We start from the raw sequence: 13,100 nt of genomic DNA, 5'->3' as shown, positions 1-13,100 counted from the left end.
CCCATGAGAGTCATTCCTTAATGGTATAGGCCACAATCCAGTTCTGTTGGATTCTACATCAAGTTGCTTTATTTCTAGGCCTCAGAGATTAGAGGCCAATGGCCTCAAAGATCCAGGGGGTTGAGACCAAACTGACGTAGCTGCTCCTTGTGCCTGGTGTGGAGTCTCAGCGCAGCCGCATCCCACTGAGGCTTGACAGCTCTCAGCTTGGCCAAGAGACAGTCCAGGCTGCCCTGTGAACGCCCAGCTTTCATTCCCAGGAAGTGAGGGAAGGGTGAAAGTTGCCCAGCTTGGTAATAGTTTTTTGCCAATGGCTTCCTTTCCCTCCCTCCTTCCCTCCTTCCCTCCCTCCCTCCCTCCCTCCCTCCCTCCCTTCCTTCCTTCTGTAAGATACCCTTGCTTTGTAGACCAGGATGGCTTTGAACTCAGAATTCTCCTGCCTCAGGTTCCCAAGCACTGGACTGCAAGCATGAACAATCATGCTTAGCTTCCCATTGTTCTCTCTCTCCTACCCTCTCTCTCTTTTCAACACCCAGGATTGAATCTAAGGCCTCACACATGCTAGGCAAGTACCCTGTCCACTGAGCTGTCCATCAATCCCTCTTTTCACTTTTTATTTTGAGATAGAGTCTTACTACACTGCCTAGGCTGACTTTGAACTCTGTACCGAGGTTGGCCTTGAACCTAAGATCCTCCTGCCTCAGTCTCCTGAACAGTGCCACTCCTTTCCTTCCCTGCTCTTTGTCCCCAGTCCTCTTCCTATTTCCCTCCTCCCACCTCTGCGCAGTTATTGAACCCACGGCTGTGCACACCAGTGACCTATACCTGCAGCTCCTGATTATTTTGAGTCTAGGTCTCACTATGTAGCAGCGACATAGCACATTGTAGCTAATGTTGACCTGGAACTCAAAATCTTTCTGTCTTAGCCACCCAAGTCCTGGAATTACAAATCACTGGCTCTGTCAATGGTTGTGTCTTCTGATTGCCCTTAGAATAGAGCATGGCTCCTTTAGGTTGCGGGTCATCTCACCAGTCGGGGCCATAGGATTGGAGGGTTCTGGGATACTGAGAAGATGGCCTCCAGGGAGTGGTACTTACATGCAAGATTTCCTCATACGTGGCCTCCATGTTTGCCACGTGGGCACGAAGCTGAGCCAGGGTTTCACCTTGTTCTCTGAGGGCTTTCTCAGCCTCTTCCCTTGCTGTCTTAGCCTCCCTTTGGCATGTTTCTAGGGAGCAGGGCAGAAAGATAAAGAAGACAGGATGGTGACACTATACCAAGATCCAAAGGTACCTAAAAGGGTACCTCGACAAAGGTCATTACAGACTTCCGGGATCATCAACCTTCCTGAGGTCACTGTAAGGACTCACTGAGGTAGGGCAGAATGAGTAGAGGTTTTGAGATAGGAGATGGGTCCAAAGTCTGGTGGTTGTCACATATACAGCACGGGACAAGTATCTCTGGGTCTCCATGTCTTAAATGTTTGACTTTGTTTTGTTTAAGGCAGGGTCTTATGTAGCCCAGGCTGGCCTTAAACTCTCCATGTAGTCAAGGACAACCTTGAACTCCAGATCTTCTTCCCTCTGTTTCCCAGGGTTGGAATTATAGACTTGTACCAACTAACATGGTTCAGTTTCATTATCTTTATAAATATTTTTATTTATTTTTAATTTTATATCTTGCTTTTTAAAAATAATATTATTTTGCCCCCACCCTACCCCATGTGTATGTGTATGCATGTGCCTGTGGAGGACAGAAGAGGGTATAGGATTGGATTCTCTGAAACTGGAAGTATAATGGTTGTGAGTCACCATGTGGGTTCTGGGAATCAAAGTCAGGCCCTCAGGAAGAGCAGCCAGTGTTCATGACCATTGAGCTCTCTCTCTAGCCCCTTCTTTATCTTTGGAGGGAAAATGATATTTGCTCCTCCTGTTTTCTGTGAACCCTTAAATGTGAAAATGCATGACAAAACACCTAATATAGGAGGTGTTCAATAAATGTTGAATTTTAATTCGAAAGAAGGCTGGAGATGGAATTCATGGCCTGTCTAAGCAGCTCTTGAACATTTACAGTGACACTGAGATATTTCGGGTGTGATAGCTCGCACCTGCAGTTCTTCCTCTCTGGAGACAGAGGCTGGAGGATCACTGAGTTCAAGGCCACCTCAGGAGGGGACTGGAACGACGGCTCACTGATCAAGAGCACTGGCTGCTGTTCTTGCAGAGGGCCCAGTTTCATTCCCAGCACCCACATGGTGGCTCAGAATCATCTTTAACTCCAGTTCCAGGGGATCTGATGCCCTCTTCTGACCTCTGTTTTCTCATCTGATTGGTAAATTCACTGATTTAACAAGTAGTAATTTAAGGCCTTCTACAAGGTGTTCAGCTTTAAAGATACTGAATTAAATTAAGGCTATTGTTTTCTGTAGTTTGGTTGTAAAAGCCATCTAAACTATTAAATGCATTTTGCTTAGGACAGACAAGGCAATGAAGGGGGGTAGCTGCTGGACCTGGGGAGATTAGACAAAGAGGAGATGGGGTGAGAGTCCTACATTTCCTTTACCTCTATCTTAGAGAGTTTTAAAGTTTTTCTTTTTTTTAGAGTTATTTATTTTGTTATTTTATGTGTGTGAGTGCTTTCCCTGTGTGTATGCACGTACACCACACGGGTGCCTGTGAAGGTCAGAAGAGGACATTAGATGCCCTAGGGTTGGGATTACAGATGGTTGTGAGCCGCAGTGAGGATGCTGGTTCAGGTTCTCTGTAAGAGTGCTCTTAACAGCTGAGTCAACTCTCTTAGAGGCCAAATCCAGCCCCTAACATAGAGGTCTGTGTCACTGTGTCACTGAACTCTGTTCAGAGGAAAGTTGGGGTGAAGGTGACTCTAGTTAAAATTCAACCAGCAGACTGTAGACCTCCGGAGAAGGACTTTCTAAGTCCACTCTCCCATGCCAGGTCTTGTTAGGGAACCTAGGAAAGAAAGGGTGAGTGATGGGGACTACCTAGCTGTTTCTGCCGACTTCTCACTTCCTCTTCCAGATGCTTGCTTCGGGTTCTCAACTCCTCTTGCAGGGCCCGACGCTGGCGGTTCATCTCTGAAGAGGAGCCATAGGGATGGAGGCGTGAAGAAAGGAAATGAGGTTGCATATGGAGAAAAGTCTCCATCAAGGAACAGAACTGAGAAACTTGGGAGACCTTGAAACCAGCTCTCACCCCACACCAGTGTAAGAGGGGGACCCTGGCTCTTCTTCCCGGTCACCCCCAAAGGTAAAGATAAAGAGCTGTGAGCTACATTCTGTTTCACACATCTATCAAGTGTGCGGCATCAGACATTCTAGGGTGTGGTGATCCACATTCTGCCAGGGAACTGTCTTTGGTTCTCAGGACCCTGCCTACGCAGGGACTGGAGCTACTCGGTATGGCAGTTAGGATTCCTCTTCATTTCCCTTCCTTGAATTCCCCGACTTTCTTGGTTGTCCTCTTCGATGCCCCTGTCTCCTGCCCCATGGCCAGTCAAATCATACCTGCATATACAGCCTTCCCTTCGCTTTGGGCCCTTTCCAGTTCAGCTTCCAGCTCTTGCAACCTCTGCTTCAGCCTATCTTCAGAAGCCTTGGCTCTGCGAGTCTCATCCCTCTGTAGCGCTATGAACAGCATCAGAGCCATGCTCAGGGCTGATTGTGGGTCCCACAGAGTCAATCACCATAGCCCCCATGAGCTATGTTTACCTCTGGGAACTTGGTGACAGGTGTTAACTTCTTATTCTCTTTATTAGTTGCATCTCACCAAACCCATAGGGTTTTCATTCCTAAGGAGTCAATATTCCCTCCAAGTTCTGGCTACTAAAAGACTATGGCTTCCCCGAGCTGTGGGTTAGCTCAATGGTAGACCACTCACCTATCACGTATGAGGTAGTGGTTCCATTCCCAGTGTGGGGTGTGTGTGGTGTGTGGTGGGGGAGAATCGCTTCTTTCATTGGTCTTCACTGCCTTGCCTTTCCTCACAATCTTTGCCAACACATAATGGCTACCTTTCTTTAGCCCTGCACATAGCTCAAACTGCCAGTTCCCCAAGAACCCAGAAATGCCCCACGTGCCATGTGTTGGGTGGCTAATTTATTGTCAACTTGACATAAGCTAGAGTCATCAGAGAAGAGGGAGCTTCAACTGAGGAAAATGCCTCCATAAGATCAGGCTGTAGGCAAGCCTTTAGAGCATCTTCTTAATTGGTGATTAATGGGGGGCTGCCCACTGTGGCTGGTGCCACCCCTAGGCTGGTGGTCCTGGGTTCTATACAGCAGGCTGAACAAGCCATGTGAAGCAAGCTAGTAAGCAGCACCCCTCCATGGTCTCTGCATCAGCTCCTGCCTCTAGGATCTTGCCCTGTTTGAGTTCCTATCCTGACTTCCTTCAATATTAAACAGTGATTTGAAAACTAAGCCAAATAAACTTTTTCCTCCCCAAGTTTATCTGGTCATGGTGCTTCATCACAGCGACGATAACCCCGACAAGGACAGGCTATCTCTGCTGTCTCCTGAGACTTCAGATTTCTTACCTAAGTGGTCCTGGAGCAGCTCCTTCTCCAGCAGCACCAGCCTGTGCTTGGCCTCAGCCCCCGCATCTGTCTTGGCAAGATGATAGTCTTAGGTTATCCTGATTCTGGTCCCACCCCACCTTCCTCCCACACCTGAACTTCCTGCGTGATGGAGGAAGGTCTCAGGATGAGGGACGCCCAGTGGCAAAATCTGACAAAGTCACAGCTGACCCTTTGCTCCCGTGTGCATGGCAGGTGCTCAAAATGTGGCAAAGGCAAAGAGCTAGAAGGGGCTTCAGGAGGACTTTGGGAGGAAGACGTTCTCCAGTTCCTCAGTCCTGTGGAATCTGGACTCGAGGCTCTGAAGATGAGGGCAAGAAAGCTTTGCCCTAGCCAAGTGAGGCAGCAATGCCTGTAAGCCTGGCATTAAGAACACTGGGCAAAGGATATGTTTGAGGTCAGCCTGGGTCCCATAGTGACCCTGTATCAAAAGGACAACAGACAAAACCAAAACAAAGCCACTTCATCTTGTTGCCCAGAGGTCTGGATTCCTCCTGAGGACCTTTGTGTCCTGGACACACACTGTGACTCACCAGGACTTGAGTTTTTTTTCTTCTTCTGTGCCCCAGTTTTTCTCCCCTTTCCTTTGGTTTTAGGCGGCATCATTGCTGTCCTGGGGGAGGGTCTGTATTCAGAGAGGCTCTCCTGACTCCTAGATGGAGGTGGGAGTCTCAGGACAGTCAGAATTCTAGTCTCTCAGTGTATCTTATACTTTCTAGAAGCCTCCTGGGAACCTCAGGCAGGGCTGTAGAGGGGGGAGAATTATTCTGTGGGTGCAGTCAGCTCTTGTAAAGAAGTCTCTCCCCAGCATGCTTACTCTTTCCCTTCCTACCTGCAGGACCCTCTCTTGCTTGTGTGGTGTCTCCATGGGGAATGACACTCCTTGGGGAGAGCAAAGAGAGTCCCTGGACAGATTGAGCCTAGGGAGGAGCCTGGGTCCTGTGAGCCAATCCAGGGTGAAAAACTTCCCCGAGGGGCAGGACCAAGAACTGGGATGTTGGTTTTCTGGAGACTGCCTGCTGTCTGGGCAACTGGGAAACACTGTGTTCATAGGCAGGTAGGATGGGCTAAATCGGCTCACACAAACACCCTCTATATAGCTTCTCCTGTTACTCCCAAATCCTAGCCCTGAAAAGAAAAAGGCTTTGGAGCTGAATAGCTATTAGTCATGTCTCACTGCCTGTCATCTGGAGACTTTCCAGTCTAGAATTCAAGAAGCGTCCAGTCTGAGAGGATAGTGCTTTACAGAAGGAGAGGAAAGGCGGGGGGAGTAGCCGTCACAGGAACTGCACATTCCAAGGCCTCATACAGTCACATGATTTACTTTAGAACTTGAGGTCCACTTCAGAAAGGCTATGGTGTGCACGAAACACGTGCTGGCACAAGTGGTTGAGAGAGTTTTCCACGTAAGAGAACAGAGAAGAGATAAAGCCGTGGACTTGGGGATGCTGCCCCAGAGGGGAGGCCACAAATTAGGCAGTCAGGAGGTGAGCTAGTTAATTTGGCCCAGCCTGAATGCCTTGGTGCATAAGTTTCGTAGCTCCTGAAAACCCTAGACTTAGTGGCATGTTTACGGGACTCCTTCCTCTCCCAGTCAATTATGTCTCACTCTATGAGGTTAATCTGCAGACAGGTGTTTAGAAGCCCCCAAGCTTCCCGCAGCACAGAGTTGGTTAGGGCTCCCTCTAGTGGACTCACTTGTCCCGAGTCTCCTAAATTTTGCAGCTTATTATTTCTTGGACGTTATGGGAGGGGGGTCCCTTTGGGGAATTCTTTCTAGCATCTTGTGTGTGATTAAAAAATTGACTGTGGGCAGAGAGTGTGACTGGTAGCTTGCTATTGCTCCCCTCCAGCTGGGAGGGCTTCATCCTGGAACCGTGCCATCGCTGGGCATCATAATGGCATCATACATAGAATGAAACAGCAAACCTTCCTCCCGGAGGAGAATGGGATCTACAGACTCTTTTTAGGCACTTCTGTCTATCCCAGTCCCTTCAGTTTTGGTCAATTGCATATTATCAGAAGCGTATCTGCAGAAACAAGTATAAGATGTGGGAGTAAGATGTATATTTATTTAACTTCATGACACTGTAGAGATCTTAGGAGAGATTTTTAATCTTAATTTTTAGTTATGTTATATGTGTGTGGGTTTGGACACGTGAGGCTAGAGGAGCGCAGTGGGGCCCCTGGAGCTGGCGCTACAGGCAGTTGTGAGCAGCCGTCAGTGTGGGGTTGGGAACCAAACTCAGGTGTCTGCATGAGTGGCACTTGCTCTTAACTGCTGACCAGGTCTCCAGCCTTCACTCTGGACATTTTCCACAGCGAAGACAAGAGTCACACTGGGCTCTGTGATGCTTACAACTCATGGAACCTGGGGCTGATGAGCCCTGGGCACACGTCCTGAATATGGAGAGCATCTTCTCACTTCCCAGCATGTTTTCATCTCTCCTCCCTTTCCTCTGTACCAGGAGCATGTTTGGGGCTGTGTCACCAAGTCTCTGTGCCTCTCCCGTTGTCCTTGGGATACCACATTGAGGGGAGCACTGAGAGACTCCAGGCCACACCACAGACCTCGGAGAGCGTTTGTTTTCCAAACACACTCTGTCAACGGACTCTCAGGTGCAGAGTCAGGATGTGGTTTGAGGTCAAGGTGGAGGAAAAAAAAGAACACCACCTGTCACATGACGAACTGGTCCCAGCATCAACCCACAACAGGACAGCATTGTGTTCAGTATTTCAACCCCCTTTCTAGAATATAGTCAGAAAGCCAAATAAAAACACATATTTATGAATAAAAGCTGTGAGAAAAAGGTCAATCCTTTTTCTTTTCATTGACTTCAGTTTAGAATTGATAAGAAGGATCATTTCAGTAGATCTTTCCCTGATAAAAATTTTTTTTGGAGCTGAAGAGATGGCTCAGTAGTTAAGGGCACTTGCTGCTCTTCCAGAACTCACCCATGTGCACACAGAGGCAGATTATCAAAATTAATAAACACAAACCTTTAAATTTGTATACATGTAGTGTTTGTGTGTGTGCGCACACATGTGGGCTACAGACTGCGTGTAAAGGTCAGAGGACAGCTTGGGGGAGTTGATTCTCTCCTTCTCCATGCGGATCTTGGAGACTGAACTTGGGTCATGAGCGAGCACCTTTACCCACTACTCAGTCGTCTTGCTGGCTCTCTGTCTGCCTTCGAATAAGATCTACCCCGGAGGGTTTTTGTTTGTTGGATTTTTGAGACAGGGTCTTACTTACTGTGTAGCCCTGGCTGGTCTGGACTCACTATGTAGATTAGGTTGGCCTCAAACTACCTCTGCTTATGAGGGCTGGAATTAAAGGTGTGCATCACTACATCCTGATCTAGACAAGAGTTTTGAGGAGATATATAGGAAGGAAGGTCACTTGCTTTTATTCAAATATGAGATTGGTTATTTATATATTAAAAGAAATATGGCCAATGGCCTTGGCCTAGAGCAGTGGTTCCCAACCTTCCTAATGCTGCAGTCCTTTAATACATTTCCTCATGTTGTGGTGACCCCCAACCATAAAATTATTTCGTTGGTACTTCATAACTGTAGTTTTGCTACTGTTATAACTCATAATATAAATATCTGTGTTTTCTGATGATCTTAGGAGAGCCTTGTGAAAGGGTCGTTCAGCCCCCAGAAAAGTCTCCACCACAGGTTGAGAACCACTGGCCTGTAGGAACCGTGAGCTGGGCAGAGCGACACACTTGTGTAGTCCCAGCTAATTGGGAGGCTCTCGTAGAACCCTTTGACCCTGTATTCAGTGTCAAGTCTGGGAAAGGAAGAGAGACCTGTTTCCAAAAGGATAAAAAAGGGGTAGGGGAGAAAAGAAAAAAAACAATAGTTGCTCAGGATGGAGGGATGATAAATAGTTTTCCCGGTTGCATGTCTCTGCACAGGAAGAATTATCATTAACTAACACGAGAGAAAGTGTTTGGATGTGGCCTATGCATCCTGCAACCATACATCCACACATTTGACTTTAAAACCGGTGAGGATTAAGCAACTATGTGTGGAACACCAGGCCCTGCTCTGTGGCGTTTTCTATCAGTATGTCTGCAAAGGGCCCTGTCTTCCAGGTGAGTTCAGGCAGGCAAAGGCTACTGCAATCCAGGTCAAGGCAGCTAACACCAGGAAGCGGAGAGCCAGCCTATTCCTGAGGCCTGGAAGAGTCCAGAAGGGTGATTGACAAGCCTGAAGATCTTGCTGGCTGAGAGGAATTTGTCTGGTAAGGTTAGTGGAAGCAGGTGGGAGTTGTGGGGGAGGGGTCCTTCTGGGCAAGGAAGACAATTTTGCAAAGGCCTGGAGGTGTGTGGTTCTCAAATCTTTGGAACTAGAAAATTGTGTCCATCTTATCTGGGCTAGATTTTAATCTATTAAAAAGTATAAAACATAGTGTGGGTTTTCATTTCCTCTCTTTGCTTCCCTCTGGAGAGAAGAGCTCCCAGGCCCTTGGCCCCTTCTCTGATGGATGCTTGAGAGGTTAGAGGTATCAGGCTCTCTGAAGACAAGGGTGACACTTTTGACCCTTGCCTGGCGGATGGCATAAACTTTCAGTGTTTGGGTCACTGTCTTCTGTTCCTTGTGACAGCTATGCTTCCGTCAGAAAATTGGCAGGAAGGGTCAAGGTCAAAGTATCATGATGGATGCTCAGATTTCTGGCAAATCCACCTTCGTCATGGTTAGGGGAGAGTTGGTAGCCTTCATATAAGTTGGCAGTGAGGGTTCTGTGATAGAGAGAACATGGGGATTAGATGCAGCTCTTGATGATACTGTGCATAAAGTAAATTCTAAGGATCACTTAACAGGCACAAATCAGAGCTTTTCTGGAATTTCAGAAATTGTCTCCTCCTAATGGTTCAATGCTGGTGCTTCTGTCTCAATGAGCTCTTACATTCTTGTATGAAACACAACAAACAAACCAAAGAAAGAAACAGAAGTATGGCCTGCTGCAGCAGAAACAAAATGTGTACTTTATAACTGCATACCATGTAGACTTTGCTGAAGACAACACGGATTGGAAATCTTTTTTAATTTTTTTTCTTTTTTTTTACCACTATACAAATGAGGATCTTTTTTAATTTTTAATTTATTTTTTATTTTAAGACAAGGTCTCTCTGCAGTACTGCCTGTCCTGGAACTCACTATATAGACCAGGCTGAATTTACAGCATCTGCCATTCAAGAACTGGGATTAAAGGCTTACAACACTATTACTAACTTCAGACTGGAAATATTATTATTATTAATATTATTATTATTTTGTTTTATTCAGTACATGTTTTTTTCTGTGCAGCCAAGGCTGTCCTGAACTTACTCTGTAGACCAGGCTGGCCTCAAATACACAGAGATCTGCCTGCCTCTGCCTCCGAGTGCTCGGATTAAAGGTGTGTAGTACAACCACTATGCTCTAGACTGGAAATTGTAAACCAATCTGAGGATGTAAATTGTACATTTAGACAAACTTCTGAGCCCATAGGACACACGCACTCTCTCTCTCACACACACAGATATATATATATATTTATTTATTAAAGATTTCTGCCTTCTCCCCGCCACCACCTCCCATTTCCCTCCCCCTCCCTCATCAAGTCCCCCTCCCTCATCATCCCTAAGAGTAATCCGGGTTCCCTGCCCTGTGGGAAGTCCAAGGACCACCCTCCTCCATCCAGGTCTAGTAAGGTGAGCATCCAAACTGCCTAGGCTCCCACAAAGCCAGTACGTGCAGTAGGATCAAAAACCCATTGCCATTGTTCTTGAGTTCTCAGTAGTCCTCATTGTCCCACAGATATATATTTTGTACTGCACTGAAAAATACCCTGGTGTACCAACATAATGCAAGTACCATACAAGATCCCAAGTTGGCAACATAGTATATAACAAGTTATCATGTGACATAAGAGAAAAATAAAAGCCAGGTATACTGGTACATGCTGGTAATCATAGTACTTAGGAGGAGGCTAAGGCAAGAGGATTTCTGTAATGAGGCTGAGGTCTGCCTGGGATACACAGTGATACCCTCTCATAAGCCAGACAAATGGGGTTAGTGATACAGCTCAATGGACTGATATTTGTCTTGTATATCTGAGGCCTGGATGTCAATCCCCAGAATAAACAAAAGGCAATTTAGAGATGTGAAGGACTGCCTTTCTCTGTGGGATGCTTGAGTTGAGTGGTTTTTGTTTGTTTTGAGACAGGGTCTCCCTGTGTAACCCAGGTTGGCATCAAATCCCCTCTTCTGTCTAAACTGCAGCCACCCAAATGCTCAGACTATAGGCTTGTACCAGCTTGCCCTGCCCAAATGCTTTGTGAGGCAGGATTGGGACCTTAGGAGCGCACTCCAGGCAGAGGGAATACACTCAGCAGGGGCTATGAAAACGTAACTGTTGTGCTTTGTGACTTGGAGAGTTATCTGGCATAGGATCTGTGCATCTTGGAGTAGTATACAACTGTAAGTAAGACTGTGATTGTTAATTTCATTACAGATGCAACAATGGGGAGGCTTGAAAGTTTAGCCTGTGCGTGTGTGCTCCTGTCAGTGATAAGATGAACTGACAGTGTCAAGGAGGAAGGTTTCAATATTACGGGGAGTCAAAAGGAAGGCTAACAACTAGGGTGGAGGCATAGGCCTTACAAAGTTTTTACAATAATTTTAGAGCGTTGCTAGATATTTCTTCAGTAGAATCTTCAATTTTTTTTTCTAGGTAGAAAATGACAAATGGTTGGGCATGTTCATGTGTGCCTTTAATCTCAGCACTTGGGAGACAGAGGCAAGAGGATCTTTGTGAATTTGAGGCCAGTCTTGTCTACATAGAGAGTTCTAGAACAGTCAGGGCTTTCTCAAAACAACAACCAACAACAATCTCCCTCCCACCCCCCAAAAAATAACAAAACCAGCAACAAAACAACAATAAAATGTCAAAACAAATAAACTGATAAAATGATGTAAAATGGTGATAAAGATTCAGAAATGTCTTAGATAAAGACTGATTTGTAGACTAGACCTTTAATCCCAGCACTCGGGAGGCAGAGGCAGGTGGATCTCTGTAAATTCCAAGTCAGCCTGGTCTCAGTGAGTTTCAGGAGAGTCAGAACTACATAGTGAGACCCTGTCCCCTCTTAGCTCCCCCCACCCCCAAACAACAACAAAAAGATGATTGATTTGCAAACCAAAGTTGTGAGACTGAATAGCTCTGGAGTTCAGAGACATTTTCCTCTCTTGAAGAAGTACTGGATAAGCTCAACAACCTACCAGCCAAGGGCTTGGAGGAAGAGCCAAGAGAGAGGTATAGAAAGGAGTTGAGTATTTAACCGCAAGTCAGGCTTTGGAGCTTTAAAAAAAAAAAAAAGATTACCAAATCAAGGCAGGGCACTTCCTTCTTTGGAAAAGAAGTTCCTATTTTCAACGTTCTTCCAACGAAGCCATAAGATTAGGGAAGTGGAAGTGAATGGGAGCTGAATTTCCCTGTGCAAGAACCCCTCTGGCCATGGCTCACTGCAGCCTCACAGCTTCTGAGGGCGGGGCTTCGTGCTGGCAGCGCATTCCGCTGAGCAGTGGAATCTTTAAATACATATTCAGTTCCCAGAAACGGAACTACTCTTCAGAAAGAAAAAAGATTAAAAGAAAGTTATATTTTAAAAAGAGGTTAAAAGGCCTGGAAGAAGAGTTTGAGCCTCGAGTTTCCCAAACCTTAAGCCTTTCTGGGGCTTAATCTGTTTGCAAAAAACTGCAGTATCCGAATTCCCATTCTCTGCCGGGTGGAGAGTTTTGATTCCAGCACGTGTGAATCTTTGTGAGTTCGAGGCTGCCCTGGTCTACAACGCAAATTCCAGGACAGCCAGGGCTACATGGTAAAACAAGGTGATGGAGTGCTTTGCCTAGGATGTTAGGCGATAGGTTCAATACCAAGCACCACAAAAAAAAAAAAAAAAAATAAAGACTAGGGAGGGAGTGGATAAAGAATTTAGCTTTCTCCATTTTCCCACGATATGAAGCATATAATTTTAAACTCAACCTCATTTGTCGGGAGTGGGTAAAGGACTTGATGTTACGGCTCCTTCCATTTCTACCTGTCTTACTCTGAGCAAAGAAATGACTCACTCCTAGAGGCACCAAGCCCAGTCCACAAAGAACATGGACGGCAGGCACGGCTTCTGCCTAGTGCGCAGGTTCTACCTTGGACCCCACCTCTTTCCTTTCACACCTCGCTTCTCCAGCAGAGGGCGCAGGCGCGAGTTTCCTCTGGGCCCCGCCCCGGGTGGCCACGCCCCGTCCCTGAGGGTCGGGGCGGGAGCTGTGGGCGCGGAAACTTGGTCAAGGCTTTCCGGGAGCGGCCGGGCACGCGGGTGCTCGTGAGCTCGCGCGCGAGTTGGGGGTCGCTGCGGCGTCCGCCGCTTGCGGGTCCGTCTTCGGCGCGCGTCCCCGCGCCGCGCCGGCCGCGCTCGCGCTCGCGCAGGGGCGCGCCTCCGGGCGGGCACCTC

General features: G+C 47.0%; 1 protein-coding gene across 1 annotated transcript; it reads right to left on the bottom strand.

Moving 5' to 3' along the window:
- Positions 1-21: 21 nt before the first annotated feature.
- Positions 22-5,450, bottom strand: Ccdc153 (coiled-coil domain containing 153). The gene is made up of 7 exons (XM_057768708.1): positions 5,426-5,450; positions 5,127-5,206; positions 4,555-4,620; positions 3,525-3,644; positions 3,003-3,095; positions 1,099-1,229; positions 22-233 (listed from the first exon to the last, which is right to left on the bottom strand). Exons 2-7 carry the CDS (start codon positions 5,197-5,199, stop codon positions 105-107), a joined length of 612 nt encoding a protein of 203 aa, XP_057624691.1. The 5' UTR covers positions 5,200-5,206; positions 5,426-5,450; the 3' UTR covers positions 22-104.
- Between the last annotated feature and the right edge of the window lie 7,650 nt (positions 5,451-13,100).

The sequence above is a fragment of the Chionomys nivalis genome, chromosome 4 (assembly GCF_950005125.1).
Source record: "Chionomys nivalis chromosome 4, mChiNiv1.1, whole genome shotgun sequence".
In the NCBI taxonomy this organism is placed as follows: Eukaryota; Metazoa; Chordata; class Mammalia; order Rodentia; family Cricetidae; genus Chionomys; species Chionomys nivalis.
Note: the sequence above shows the minus strand (reverse complement) of the source record. Positions and strands in the feature narration are given on the sequence as shown.